At 46.9% G+C, this 15,742-nt stretch overlaps 1 protein-coding gene across 6 annotated transcripts in view; it reads left to right on the forward strand.

The window, feature by feature from the left end:
- The first annotated feature begins 1,702 nt into the window (after positions 1-1,702).
- Bcas1 (brain enriched myelin associated protein 1) overlaps positions 1,703-15,742 on the forward strand; it is an 84,666-nt gene continuing 70,626 nt past the window's right edge. For all 6 annotated transcript variants that reach the window (XM_027946470.2, XM_027946471.2, XM_027946473.2 and 3 more), the window contains exons 1-3: positions 1,703-1,774; positions 2,552-2,569; positions 4,276-4,327. In XM_027946470.2, coding sequence (XP_027802271.2) covers positions 1,703-1,774; positions 2,552-2,569; positions 4,276-4,327 — 142 coding nt within the window. The remainder of the gene's footprint in view (positions 1,775-2,551; positions 2,570-4,275; positions 4,328-15,742) is intronic.

Raw genomic sequence — 15,742 nt, forward strand, 5'->3', positions numbered from 1 at the left:
TGATTCTTTATCTGAATTCTTTCAACTGTTTATAAATATGAAGCCCATCCTTAGCTCAAGGGCGGTACTGGAACAGGCCGTGAGCTGAATTTGGCCACAGCTTCATTTACTGACCTGGACTTGAGAATCTTGCATTATATTCATAATGTCCCATTTATAGATGGAAGTGATGGCCCATTATAAGCATGCACATCATGAAATGTTGCAGAATAACAAGTGTGCTGTGGGTTTCAATAGTGCTCAGCTTTGTGACACCGTGTGATCAGAAGACACACAAAGTCCCCGGATGTGATTAGGTACCAAATTCCCCTGAGAGAGCAGGTGGTGGGAGCCATGGCCCTTTCTTAGCCTCCCTAAATTCTGATTTCTCCACGTATCTTTTACTGGGAATTAAAAACTCACATCCAGGGTGAGAAGCCCACAGGAATCCTTGCAGACACATTGACTGCTGTCAGCCAGAAACCAAAACTCCTAGTTTTTATTCTGAAAGCCACTGGAGCACATGAACCAGTGGCCTGACTTTGGAGAAGGGCTAACTGGAAAAAGAATGTGGGGTAGTGAGACGGCGGGTCTTTGGAGTGGGGGAAAGGGCTCTAGTTCTAGGATCAGACATACTCGGCATCCAGCCCCCACTGTGCCATGTTGTGGCTGTGTCCTTGGTGACCTTTGGAGCCTCGATTCCCTTCTTTCCAAGGGGAGGTAATAATATGCAGAACATTCTGGAGCAGACAGTGCCCATCTCTTGCCTCTACCCCATTAACTGTGAGAAGCATTTTAACCTCCTTGGGCTTCAACTTCCTCATGTCAAGAATGAGATGGCAGTAATACCTGTTTTGCAGGTATTTATTGGCCTCATTTTCTATGTGCTTGTCCGTCTGCCTGCCAGAGCTCTGAGGCACTGCAGGGAGGAATGAGTCCATGTGGGCCAAGTGCCTGGAAACCATGGTTGGAGTCCCTATCGGGCCAATGGGTCACATCATCACTATGACACACCAAGGCTCTGAGAGAAGAGATGGTGTGGCATTGCCTGGGTCAGGGTCTGACACAGGAGACAGTTACTAATGGTTCTTCCCTCCAGTCAACTCACACATAACCCCTAAGCTCCTAATAAATGCAGACACACTACTAGAAATAGGAGGTAAATGCTGGAGAAGGCAGACTCGGCCCTGGCCTGGGGACACTCCAAGTCTGGGACAGTGACCATGTCAGTGGTCACCCAGAACCCTCCTACCCACGCTGCCACCCTGTCCTCTATCATGTAATGTAAAAAAGAGATGCCAGCATTATGAGAGGCTTTAATGGGATTAATTTACTGAGGATCAGAAGAAAGTAAAATCCTAAGTATTATTCCAATTACTCTTATTCTAAGGTCTCCTTGATACAATAGCTGGGAATCCCACTAAAAGTGGAAGAAAACATCTTTTGCCCTCAATACCCTTTTCACGTTGATAAATATTTTTCCCCAGCAATGAAATGCTACTGAAAGCCGCCATTTGACTGTAGTGGGTGAGGATCCAAAATCTCCCCCTCATCCCCCAAAGCGAATATAAGCACCCTGTTCTAACCTGGGCCTGTGATAACATCCGAGAGCCACCGTCCGGGGTCTGCTCCTTGGCTGCAAGTGTCAATTGAAGACTTTGGTTTGGCTTGGGTTTAATTCCTTTCTCTCCCCCTGACTCTTTCTTTGTCTAATGCAGGAACAATGGGCAACCAAATGAGTGTTCCACAAAGAGTTGAAGACCAAGAGAAAGAATCAGAAACGGAGGCTTACAAGGTAGGGCCACTGCAGACACAGGGAACTGGCTACTGGTAGTGGTCACAGACAGAAGCTGCAATGGCTGCCCAGTGCTCGTCACAGCCATGCTGGAGAAGGACTCCTGTCCTCGTTGCTGTTTGGCTTCTCAGACCTCTGGGGTCCATCAAGGAGCTGGTTAAAAATGCAGGTTCTGGGGCTCTGCTTCAGTCTCAATGAGAAATTGCAGAGATGGGCACCTCTGGAACACAGGTGGTTGGTCCCTAGGAAGCCAGTTCGTCACCTACTCCTAGATGGGCTCTCAACTGTAGCATCTTGTCAGCCGATCCTTGCAGGGACACCTATCAATGTCTGGGGATATTTTTGATAGTCACATCCCAGGAGGGGTGTTTCTGGTGTCTAAGGCACAGAGACCAGGGCTGCTGCTGCATATGCTGTAATACACAGGTGGTCCCACTCCATAACAAACCATTATCTGCCCCAACATGTGCACAGGGCTGAGGGTGAGAACCCAGGTTTGCATCCGTGGTTCCAGATCTCAGCTGCACTTTAGACACCACTGTCTGGCAATGCCTGCGTTGCCCTCTACACCAGTTCAGCCAGAAACTGTGGGGGAGCTGAGCAGGCTGGGGGTTTTCAAAGCTCCCTGCTGTTGGAGTATGCAGTCTTGCTAACGAGGGGTCCCTCTCCCATGCTGATTCAAGAGCTGAGGCCAGGGACACTCTTGTTTCTTCTTGGACCTTCTTACTTCCAGAAGCAAACTAAATTTCTACCATCAGTACTTTTATATCAATTCAGCCTAACGCTGGGAGCCTTGCTAAATGAGGAAATCCGGACAGGAAAAACACCTATGCGTGCAAGTTGATCACAGAGGAGAGGGGCTTCCTACTCAGAACAGAAGACTGGGTTTGAAGAAAGCCTGGGAAGGAGAATGCTCACAGCGTGGGCCTCAACCTGCGTGTATATTAGCATGACCTGGGATGCTCTGGAAACTCCCGATGCCAGGCCCCACCTGAGACCTCCTAAAATCATAACCTCTGGTCGTGGGGTGGGCACTGCAGGTTTCCCAAATCCCCAGATGGTTCCAAGTCCAGATAACCCTGCTTAGCTCAGGCCTCCAGGAGCCAGGCAATGCAGGCAGAGAACTGGAGGCCAGCAGCCCATCTGTGGGCCCAGCCAACTCGCACCACCAGGAGGGCCCTAGCCCCCGCCAACGCACTCACCAGGATGGCTGGCATTCTCAGATTCTTGTTGTTCGTTAGGAATTAGTAGACAGTGTTAATGAAATCTGCCGATTTTTTTTTTTAAGAGAGAGAATTTTTTAATATTTATTTTTCAGTTTTCGGTGGACACAACATCTTTATTTTATTTTTATGTGGTGCTGAGGATCGAACCTAGCGCCCCATGCATGCCAGGCGAGCGCGCTACCGCTTGAGTCACATCTCCAGCCCCCGATTTTTTTTTAAAAAAGGCAATTGATTCTGAAATATTTAAGATAGTCTATTTACTCAATACATCAAATTTATATAAATATTGACCCCCGGGAGAGCTGGTAGCATCGTCTGAGCCATGTGGTCTGATGTTTTCTTGGTATGGTGTTTGTAGATTTGAGAACACAGACTTATTTTAAACAATTATGACCATTACAAAACACAAAGGGAAGCCTTCTCTCTCCTCCCTCCACAGGAGGAGAGTCCCACCTTTAGGAGCTGGCCTTTAGTTTTTTATCTTCTGTATTTATTAGTACATGTTCTTACTATTAATAGCAGTATCAAAACAAGACAGTATGTTAAATACTTAACATAATTTAGATTCGATTGATATATGATTAGGAGTATAATTAGATTATTGGATCACATGACATACTCTTGTGCAACTGTTTTTCTTCCCATGTGAGTATGAACGTTTGTGTGTATATGTGTCTTTATAATCTTTGAAAGTATCTATACTAAGTAACAGAAGAGGAAAATAATCAGGGCAGTGCCCTGAAATTATAAAGTGTTTACAACAATGAAGATAAAGAGAGGGAGTATGAAGAAGAGTACACAAAACACACGCACACAACACATGCACACAACACTGCACCTCCTGTATCTGACAGGCTTGTTGACCAGCATCCTGGCTGATGGTTGTGTTGGTGTGTGCCAGGTGGTGGAGTGAGCTAACCCCCAGGTTTGGGAATCAGCATGTTAAATTTTTGCTCCATCCTGATTAGGAAAGAGCCCAGGAGCCTCAGTGCCCCAGGGCAGGTGCCTGTCTGACTGTGACACTCACTAAGACAGGCATAAACCAGAGAGTGCATTGGGGGGGGGGGGGGGCAGAATCCAGGCCCTGAAGAGGTTATTTCATTACTCTGAGGCATGATAGAAAGCTCAGGAGTGACTAGAAACAGCCTGTAAATGAAGTTTAATTCTGTGAAGTGATCTTCAGGATATTCCCGGAGTTCTTCCAATTTTCCCTGAAGACTTGCCCAGTAACAGCCACCTGTTGTGTTTCAGGCATCCAACAGCGTGTGTGATCAGAATGGGATCCCAGTGATGATATCCACCCATACTGTTCAGCACTACGATGAAGGTCAGTACCATGCTGGGCGGGCTGCTGCTCTCTGGTCCATCTCATTCCTGTTCATAGCAAACTTTCCAAACTCCTTGGAAAGTTCACCCAAATTCGTTTCCTGGAGCTGCTATAACAAATTGCCACACACAACAGAAATGTATTGTCTCACCGTGCACAGGCCAGAAGTTAGAACTGAGACACTGGCAGGATGGGCTCCTTCCAAGGGCGGGGTGGGGGCTGTCCCAGGCCTGTCCCCTGGGCTTGTGGATACATCTTCTCCCTGCACCTTCACCGCACCCTCCCTCCCTTTGAACACTTCTGTCTCTGTGTCTAAATTTCCCTTTTTAATAAGGAAAGAGTCATTAGACCAGGACCCACCCTGATTGGCCTGATCTTAACTTGACCATCTGCAAAGATGCTGTTTCCAAATAAGGTCACTTTCACAGGGTTAGGACTGCCATATCTTTGAGGGTGGGGGGTACAATTCAACCCAGAACCTTCCTCATCTCTTCTGAGGAGATGTGACTGAAAGCCGGGAGAGACCAGGATTACAGTAGATAAGGCAGCAGAGGGGTTTGACTTTGGATCAGAAGCCCTCGGTCAGGATCCCCGCTCCAAATGTGTGACATGGAACATGTCATTTCACACGTATGACACGAGAAGCTATTGCATCTCGGTCACTCAGACCATCTTGGAGGGGACCCACCTCCCCCGCTGCCCCGATGCCGGGCTCCCCGGGTGTGCTCACCTGCGGACTCTGGGAACTCCGAAGGAAAAGCAAAATCTCTGACGGCCCAGAAATCCCAGAGTTAGAAGCCACGAAATATGCCATCTCTTCCCCCTCCTCCAGACCAGACCCGATTAATCATCCTACAAAGAGAACACAGTGTTCCATTTAGAAAGCCATGAGCGGGAGATGCCACAGCCCCTGGTGACATTCAGCAATCATTTCCTGGCCCCGTCTGAGATGACAGCTACTTACCTAAAGCTAAAAGGAAGAGATAAAGACCAAGCCTGGATGTTCCAGGGAGGAAATGCCCCAACAGGCTTCAACCTTCTGGAAGATAATTGTTCTCCAACTTATGTTTTTACAAAAGTTGCCGTGCACCCCCCCCCCAAAGAGCAGTATGGCAAGGATTAGCATCAAATCCAACTCTGAGTGAGCAGATAAAGCCAACGTTTTCAGCAACAAAAAATGGCCAATTGAGAGAACTGGAGTCACCTTCTCCCTCAGGAGGACCTGAGGCATGGGCAGCAGGGCAGAGGGGATCAGATGGGAAGGACTGTGGCCCTCACAGGAGGCCTGCAGCATTTGAGAGCCCAGAGAACCCGGCTGGCCACAGTGAGGGGGCGCACGTGTGCCATGTACCTGCTCGCCCGGCACCTGCGCTCTGCACACAGGAAGAATACAACCCTCCATTCTCACGGCAGAACCAGTTTTGGCCCCCTTGGGATCACCAGCCCCCGGCTGAGTACATACACTAGGGAACGCAGTTTATTTGTATAATTTCTGAATTTATGAGGCCTCAGAATGTGATAGATAAGGGAGGGACCTACAGCAATGCCACTCCTCTCAGATGACCACATCTGAGCTGCAGAACCTGTGACTGTGTCACCTTACATAGTAAAAGCGGACTTTGCAGAAGGGATTAAGGATCTTGAGATGGGGATGAACCTGGGTTACCTGGTGGGGCCCAATGTCCTCACTGGGGTCTTACAAGGAGTGAAGCAGGAGGGACGTAGTAGGAGAAGGTGTAGTAAAGGAGCAGATGTCACACAGGGACTTCGAGATGCTGAAGGGCTGGCCTTGAAGGTGGAGGAGGGGACGCCAGGCCAGGGAACGCAGGTGGCCTCGGAGGCTGGGAAAGACAGGAGGCAGGCTTTTGCCTTGAGTTTCTAGAAGCTGACGCATCTCTTACTCATGACCTTCAGAACTGTGGGGTAACTTATCTGTAAGGCACAACATCTGTGGGAAGATACAGCAGCACACGGAAGTCCTGGAGTCTCCCAGACCCGGGCACAGGTCCTGGCTCTGCCACTCACTACCTATGTAACCCGGGCAAGGTGTTTAATACCATCGACAGCCATCTGGAAATGGGAATCATGACACTGACCTCATAAGGGAGCTCTGAGGACAGCAGCTGCACAGGGCCATGGTGACGACATAAAGGAGTCAGGGCCACTGCAAGCAGTCTGCCGTCACACCCGCCCTCTGCTCCGAAGTCCCCGGCTTATCACCAGCCAGATTCCCCACCGGAGCATTGATGCCTAAAACTTCACAGATCTTTACGAAAATGAAAATGCCTCCGTTTTCTCTTTCTCTGGTTCTTTTCTAGCAAGCCCATCACATTAGTCCCCTCTTTAAAAAAAAAAAAAAAAAAAATTGCCCGGTCCTCATTGCTAATGGATGGCAGGGAGGAACGTGCCATTTATCTGCCAGGACACATCGTTTTTCAGAAGCAGAAGAATGTCTCTGTTTCACTTGGATAAGGAGCCTCTAAATTAAAATCTTCCCTTTTGTTCACAGTCAATTGTTTCTGAAAAGAACCCCCTAAATTTGCTTTTAAAGATTACATATATATATATACATAAATATGTGCATGTACGTATATATATATACATACATACATACGTACATATACGGAGATTTTTTAATTGAAAATTCTTACTTGAGCAAAGTGCTCCTGCTTATGATATAATAAGCAGGGAGGGAGAATAGACGCAATTACCATTTGAGAAAAGTGTCATGGGAGACCAAACATCATAAATCATAGCTACCTAGATAGAGAAAACTAGGGGGCAGCGTCCCTGGCCTGGATGGGTACAAATATATGTGCTCTCTCAGTATCTGCTGTTTCCCCTAATTGGTCTCCTGTCCTTGCTGTTGTTGAGATGGAGCCTCTCTATGCTGAAGATGCTCGTCTTGGACTAGGTATACTCCTGCTGCAGCCTCCCTAGTAACTGGGATTACAGGCGTGTGCCACCATGCCTGGCTGCTCTTTAAAACACACACACACACACACACACACACAAAAACTGTTTCCACAACTCAAATAAAAGCAGTGCTTGCAACCTTTTGTTGTAGTGGACACAGAACTTAGCAAAGGGTATCAGATATACCAGGGCTTTGGATGGCTCTGTTTCCTGGAATCCCCAGGAGATTCCGTTGCTCTCACGGGTACTGAAGAGCAGCAAGGAAGGCTTACCTCTGCCCATCGTGGAGATTGCAGGGAACCGGAGATGCTCCCTGTCTCCACTCAGCTTCAGGGGTAGCTCTCTGTGGGGATCCCTTCACAGATAACGGGGCTTTTCAGTGACAGCCTGATTTTAAGAGTTGACTTGAAATTCCCCAATTCTGAGAAACCTCCACACTGTGCTGGCCACACACGGTGCTCTGACGTAAGCAGATCTCATAGTTGGCCACCTCTTGTGTTGTCTTGATCCTCCCCCTACTTTATACCTGTCAACAAAGACAGCTTTAAAAAAATATCATTCCCATCTGGAAGGAACTAAGCCCTGAAGTCCCAGAGCCAACTCCAAGTGGGCTGGCTTGGTTGCTGGGCTCACTTGTCATCCTGCCCATTGTGTGTGCTCCCCATCAATGTTTCCACGGAGAGGGACGGTGGTGGACACTGCCAGGGGCCCTTCACCTCATAGCACTGTGGTCTCATCCTATACCAATAAGCTGCCTGCAGGGCTCATGTGTCAGCCTTTTTAAAATGGCCTGGGGGGGCGGGGTGTGCATTGCTCCAAGCAACTTAAACCGTTCAAATTTCTGAATTTTCCAAGCAAGAGATTAGACACCAGAATATGGAGATGTCCCCATGGCTATTGCTCTCACTCTAGAATGCAAGGCCCACATGGCCTGGAGACCCCGGATGAGAGATTACTAAGAGTGGCCGCTGTTGCAAGCCCACCTCGAAAAACAGGAGATGAGTCAACCGATCCTTCCCTCTGCTTTGGATCCCCCTCTGTCTTTTCTGGAAATCTTTCCTGTTACTTTTTTTCTTTACATTATTGGGACATTGTTTCATGCCATGAGATGCAGTGGGGCACAGGCACAGTGAACACTCTGCACCACGGACTCCAGCTCCGACGCCCCCAGCCTCCCCCGACATGCCCTTGCTTACTTAGCCTGTCTGGCTTCTCATACGGAGGGCAGCGCTTGGGAGATTCATCCACGTGGCAGCCTGTGCCAGGGCTTCACGCCCTTGATGGGTAAATACTCCTCTATTCAGCGGGCCTCGTTTTGCTTACTCATTCACAAGGGGATGGAGATGGGGGTGGTTTCCATGAGCTGTCACGAATAATTCTACACTGAACATTCGGGCGCCGTTTTCCATGAGCATGCGTCTTCATTCTCTGGGCTGTGCCTAAGAGTGGAAATGCTGGCTCCCGCGGTGCCTCTGTGTTTAACTTTCTGAGGATCAGAGCGACTGAGCCCTTCACGTTCCCACGGGCACTGTGTGGAGGTGCAGTTTCTCCAGGTGGCTGTCTGCCTGTTTGGTTTGGCCCAGCCTCGTGGATGTGACCTGGCACTCCGTGGTGGTTTTCTCTGACACTGCTAGGCCCCTTTCTATGTGTCCATTGGCTGTTTTGTCCTTTTTCTGTGGGAGAGCAAGGCCATCCTGATATGGCTACTTCTGCTCCCTTCTCCCCAGAGCCCTTGCTGGTTCTGTCTCCTGGCTCATGTTCCCAGAGTCTGTCTTCTTGTGTCATGACTCCATCTTCACCAGGCCCCCCATCATCAAAGCCTGCCTTTGTCTGCAGCTGGGGGCTCTAATACTGAACTGCTTACCATCTGAGGGTGCTTCATACTGTATCAATGGGGAAAGATACACTGTCACACCCTCTGGAAATGGGAATCTCTGGACCCTTTCATGAGATTAAATCTGGCTGTTTTTGTTTGTTTGCTTTTAATTATCTGCTCATTGCTATAGCAATTCTATATTTGTGCCTCTAGTTTATAGGAGGAAAATACCAGTTTAGGATTTATGAACATGGAAGCTCAGTCCAGCACTGTTTATAGTAAACATGGAAGGAACCGTGTAAAGAACAGAGTATCCACGGATTAGGCGATGATCTAAATGTCTTCTGGTAGATCAGGAATATTATGCAGCTCTTAAAAAAGAAAGATGGATTTGGTATGTTGGCCATGAGGAGAAACTATGATGTGAAAAAAAGCAATTGAATATATTTCTAACATGATCCAATTTTTATAAAAACGCACAATGACAAATACAACCACCATAGATGAATATCTCAGACCCTTATATGTGTTTGCACATCAAAGTTTGATGAGGCACTTCAGGTTGCTGATGTTTGTTATTGAAAGAAGAGCGGAAGGTAGAGGCAGGGAAGGAAAAGGTTAAGAGAAATTAATCACTTCCCGCAGTAAGCACATGTTACATGTGTATTATCCTCCAATTTATTAAAAGGAAAACCCACAAGACCAATTCAAACATCTACTGTGTCTTTGACAATCTCTGCTTGTGCTGGAGCAGAGGCTGGTTTTGCATTAGCTTTGTACATTCCAGATTCTGTAGCCACATGAATGATAGTGGCTTGATGCTCAAGCCAAGAGGAGAGTGGGGTCCATGCATGTTGCTTTCACATTCTTGCCCCCACAGTGGCTGATAATCTGCCACCTCAGAGGGTCTCTCTGGACACAGTGGGTTAGTGGTTATCTTTCACTCACGTTCTATTTGGATTCAGCGTTTTCGTCCCTGAGTATCCAGACATGTTGGATCAAGCTGATAGTCAGGAATTCTTCCTCCATGCCCCAAACCAATTCCCTTCTTTTATTTATGCTAGAATTTCTTGGCAAAGACAACCTGGCTTTTTAATACTGAGATGAAAAGCATGAAATGTGATCATTCAATGAAACGTTCAAATCTAACGCCTTCCTCCAAGCGACTCATCTCCCACTTGAGTCCTGAGTTGAAGACTTAAAACAGCAGATGCATTTGCACAACACAGAAAGCCACAGCTGTCTGAAGTGTCATTTGACTCTTGCAACATGACCGCAGAAGGGTCAGTTTGCAAACCCTTTGAGGTCTTCATCAGTCTCCCCAAGGACCTATCAGAATCCTTTGATATTCAAATATCAAATTCAAATAGAATTCTCTTTTGAAGAGTTCATCATGACTTTCCCCTGGTCTTGGACAGACCGCTCACATTGCCAGATCTTGCCCAACAACAGTTCCATATTTGATCCCAGCAGCTCGCCAATGCGAATTCACATGATTCCACAAACTCCTGTGTCTTTTGCAAGATTTACAATTTCCCCTTGCAGTGAGTGTTGCATTGTAGGGCCACTCGATCCTTTATCCTGATCCATCCATGTATAGTGACACACAGGACAGCATAGCATAGAAGAGGACATTTGGGAAATACTTTTCATAAGTAGACACCTTTTTTTGCAAATAAAATTATCAGTGTCTGCTATCCTCTTTTACCTTCAGAACCAGGAGGATTTGGACAATAAGTTCTCAGACAAAAAGAAATCCGTTTCCAGCAGCCATCCGGTTACAAAGGTGGCTGTTTCTGCCTCTGTCACCACTGTGGTCCGTGGCCAGGTGCCTTCCTACTCCCTAGGCTCTCTGCTTGCTGCCTCACTACCTTACCTGACTTCACCCTACTGCCAAGCACTGCCGGAGGCACTGGGCTGTAATCAGGAGGCACCCAGGCTTTGTTCACTTGGGGCGTCCATGCTAGTGGGGAGGAAGCAGAAAAGGAGGAATTCCAGTAGCCCCGGGACGTGCTCCTTCACCAGCGGGTGCCTGAAACCTCCCATAGCACCAAACCTATCAAGACTAGGTTGTTTCCGATACATGCATACCTCTGATGAAGTTTAATTTGTAACCAGGCACAGTAAGAGAGTAACAATAACTAATAAAACAAGAATAACAGCATGCTGTACTATCATAAAAGTTATGTCAGTGTGGTCTCTCCCAGACTATTTTAATTTCTCATCGCACTATGCTGTAATCGTGTTTTGGGACTGCAGTTGACCACAAGTTCCTGAAACCACGATAATCAAAATTACAGACATGAGGGAACTACTGCTCTGAAATCAATCCAGAGAGCAGCAGATGCTGTATGTACTCCAGAGAGTGAAGGAGGGTGAGCAGGTGGACTTCCCTCAGATAGGGTGGTCAAGGAAGCCTCCACCAACTTGGGGCCTGAGCGATTCGGAGGGAGCCATGGGAAGATCTTGGAGGGAAACGTTCACAGCTGGAAAGAACAGGTAGCACATGAACAGCTTCAGGTGGGAACGGTTCGTACACTGAGTGTGTGAGGAAGAGCACAGTGTGACCTGGGGTTCTAGGGGCTGGGACCCAGGGTCGTGTCGGGACTGGATTTTAGTCAGGGTGAGGCCTTCTTTGTATGTTTTGTTTTTTTTTTTTTTTCAGGAAAATGACATCACCTAATTTCTGTTTAAAACAAAAATCATATCCCAGTGTTTCCTAGATGTGAGAATGTATACCACCCCCCCCACCCCCCGCATCTGTGTGTAGTTTTTCTTGGAGATCCGTCCATGCTATTAACCCATTCTTCTCCCCTCCTTTCCCGTTCTCCTTCCTTTCCTGTTACCCTATGTCATTATGAGTTGGAACGTTGGAATCGGGCAAACATGGGTCTAACCCTGACTCCACCCCTTATGAGTTGGACAGTGTTAGAAACTCCTCTCCTCCGACCTCAGTTTCCCCACCTGTACAGTGGGGGTGCCACAGCACCCAGCCTGTGGCGATGTCAAGGTGCCTTCATGAATCACCTCTTCACACGGCACATACTCCCGGCTGCCTGGCTCCTGGAACACTCCCAGAACGTGGGAGTGTTGCACCAAGTGAAAATTTCAGCTCTGACACTTGAAAAACAGCAGCAACAGCAGATAAGCCTTCCTTGGAAGTTCTGAATACTGCAATACCAACACAGGTGTACATGCACCCTCAGAACTCTGATGAAGCCCCCTGTTTAGACTAAGAAGACCTGGTGCTTGGCAGATGATGAGGATATTCTAGAAGCCCCTGGCTTCTTGCTCTTAAAAGCCTTTCCAGAGCACTCGAGTTTGCAGGTAAAGCCACTTGAATCATTCCTCCCCTTCTGGCCTAGATTTAAAAATAGAAAAAAATAATCATAGTAATAGGATAAAAATAGAACAAAGACAACTAACTACTGATTCCTGAACATCACCCACCCACCAGCGTGTGTCAGGCACTTTATAGGGAATAATTCGATTAATCCTCACAATTGGCCTTTGAGGAAGGCTCTGTTACTTTCGTGCCCATTTTATAAGAAAACTGAGGCACAAAGATTCCATGTAACTTACCAGCCACCCAATTAGTGACTGAGAGATTGCAAGTCAAAACTGGGTCCCTCTGATCCACAATCTAAGTTCTTTACAGTTACCCGCAGATGTTCCTGGGATTGTTTCCAATCACACATCTAGATAAAACCACTTCCTTTAAAAGAACACATGCACAGTATAAACTACCTTTTCTGCATGAAAGAGGTCAAACTTTTCGGCTTCACCTTCTAAGTATTTGGGAGCTGCCATTTGCAAATATTCTTACTTGATTTCCTTTTATCTTCTTTAAACTCTAATAGACTTTTTTTCTCTTCCATGAAAAGTAAAATCTCTGCTATGTCATCAGTCTGCTTTCCAAGAACATTTTTTCATTGAAACCAGATTCAAGATGGGTTTCCCCCAAGATTTTTCATAGGAACTGAAAGCTCAGTTCCAGTCTTCTAGAAGGAACGTACTTCTTCCATGATAATGTGGAGAAGCATGTAAATATGCCCTATCTTTGCAAGAGGACAAAACTTGTAACTCCAACGGCATTTCTCCCAACTCAATTCACACAGATTTGTTGTTGTGTGAGTGTGTGTGTGTGTGTGTGTTTTAGAACATATTTTATCTGTTTTAAGAGTTGGTATCCAAGGTCTCAGATGACTGTAATCTCTCTTTCCCTTATGGATTTTCTCCCTTTTTGTTAAGATGAAATGTTAGAGAATGCATTTCATGTACCCCCAACTTCCCAGAGCTCACTGGTTCTTTGGACACATTTGAAGAGCTTAGAGACCGCTCCCTTAGGGGAGAGTTGATTCCTACTAAATAACAAGAGAAACAGATACTGGCCAATTCCCAGAAATTCTCTCTGGAATCACTGAGTATGTGCTCAATTTAAACTAGCAAGGAGGCGAGGAGGTAATATTGGCTCATGTGACACTAAAATCCAATTTCAGGCACAGCTGGATCCAGATGTCCAAATGATATCATTGGGAGTCTACATTCTGGATTTCCTGGCTCTGCCTTCATCTGTTGGTCACTACCCCAATGTTGTAGCCAACGCCAGCACCACCTCTAGATGTATGACCTGGTGGATTGCCAACCCCAGCACAAAGGGCACAATTCTCTTCTGGTGGGTTTAGCAAAAGACCCAGGACTTATTTTTTATTAATTAAGCTTAGATCATGTGCCCACCTGGGACTTGAGCATCTTAGCAAGGAAAATGGAAACCCAGGTGATCGACCGGGGGTTGGAGTTGGAGCTTCAGTGGTCATGGAATGTACCATCTAAGGACACTGAGTTCTTATTAAGTCATTGAAAACACCTTGCTGATTCTCGATACCAAGAGCTATTGTTTTATTTATTTATTTATTTATTTATTTATTTATTTATGACAGCAAAATGCATTACAATTCTTATTATACATATACAGCACAATTTTTCATATCTCTGGTTGTATACAAAGTATATTCACACCAATTCGTGTCTCCATACATGTACTTTGGATAATAATGATCATCACATTCCACCATCATTTCTAACCCCAAGTCCCCTCCCTTCCCCTCCCAACCCTCTGCCCTCTCTAGAGTTCATCTATTCCTCCCATGCTCCCCCTCCTACCCTACTATGAATCAACCTCCTTATATTGAAGAAAACCAAGAGCTATTGTTTACATCTGTTAATATACATGGGATTCGCCCTTTAGCAAAGCAAAATTCTGGTACTTTTTAAAAAAGTCTATCCATGGGACGTTGGGCTTCTTTTCCATAGAAAGAAATGTCTCTGGCATTGACACTCTCACAGCCAGTTCTGTGGTTCCCAGCCAGGGGGTGAGGAGCAGAGAAAGCAGACTGAAAGGAGCCAGTTGATGCTCTTGGCATTTTGAAAGTCCCTTCCTTGTTCTGCCCCCAGCCTCTCCCTTTTTGTCAACTGTTTCCTCTGCTCCTGGTGTGGCCCATGCCCACAAGTCATTTATATCCTCTCTGAATGTGTCAGAGCTGCCTCCTGGGCTCACCAGGTGCCCTGCTCCATCTGTCACTTCTCCCTCTGTCCTTCTCTCTCCTGCAGCACCTACCTCCAGTACCAATTCCTGGGCCACAGGTAAAAGGTGGAGAACAGCCAGCAGCCAGAGCCAGGGGCCTTGAGGTCGGGGTGTAGGAGGAACCCCAGCACTCACCAGCCTCTGGCCTGGTCTTCTACCACTTCCCTGCCCCTCCGTGTTGATGGAGGAGGCTGCCTGCTAAGCAAGAATCCAGCTCCCTCTCTCCTGTGTGTTTGCTCCTGACTTTAGACACTATGAGATACTAGAGTTTGGCAAAAACAATCACCAATGAGAGAGAGGGGGGGGAGGGTGATTGCCATATATTAATGTACAACATAAGCAAGGGAGCCTTCCCTTTCCCTTTATCCTTGTCTGTCTTCCTACCAACATATTAAGAAGCATCTCCTGACCAAGTGTATCAAACACAAGGCCGTGTTATCAAAGGCAGGGGAGGAGTCTTAAAAGTAACCAGGGGCCTGTCACTTTATGAGGTGCACGCCGTGGTAAAGGCATTGTGCCAAGTCCTTTGTGCGTCAGTCATGACAAGCCTGCGAGGAAGCCGCAAATGTTCCCGTTTTACAAATGAGGAAATGCTGAGAATTTTAGAGACTTGCTCAAGACCACACGGTTCATCAGGGGAGGGTCCAGAAGATCTTTAATGGTGATTCCCAAATTCTTGCTATCCTCCGCCACCCCACTTCCCCAAAACACACTGCTTAAAGGGAAAAGCAGCTCAATTAAGTTGAGGCAGAGGGCAAAGCACAAACAGGCGGATGTTGGGAAAGTGCTCCTCCAGGGAAGAGGTCTAGTTCTACTGGGGTCTGAGGTCCAACTAGCCTTCCTGGGCAGACATCTGCTTAGCTGGTCTTCAAAGTGCAAACTTTGCCAGTATTACTTGTATCAATCTGCAAAACTTTTTCTTGGTGGTGATGGGGGCGGTGCCAGGGATTGAACTCGGGGGCACTCAACCACTGAACCACCTCCCCAGCCCTATTTTATATTTTATTTAAAGACAGGGTCTTGCTGAGTTGCTTAGACCCTCACCTTTGCTGAAGCTGGCTTTGAACTCGTGATCCTCCTGCCTCAGCATCCCAAGATG

This window comes from Marmota flaviventris, chromosome 2 (genome assembly GCF_047511675.1).
Source record: "Marmota flaviventris isolate mMarFla1 chromosome 2, mMarFla1.hap1, whole genome shotgun sequence".
Classification (NCBI taxonomy): domain Eukaryota; kingdom Metazoa; phylum Chordata; class Mammalia; order Rodentia; family Sciuridae; genus Marmota; species Marmota flaviventris.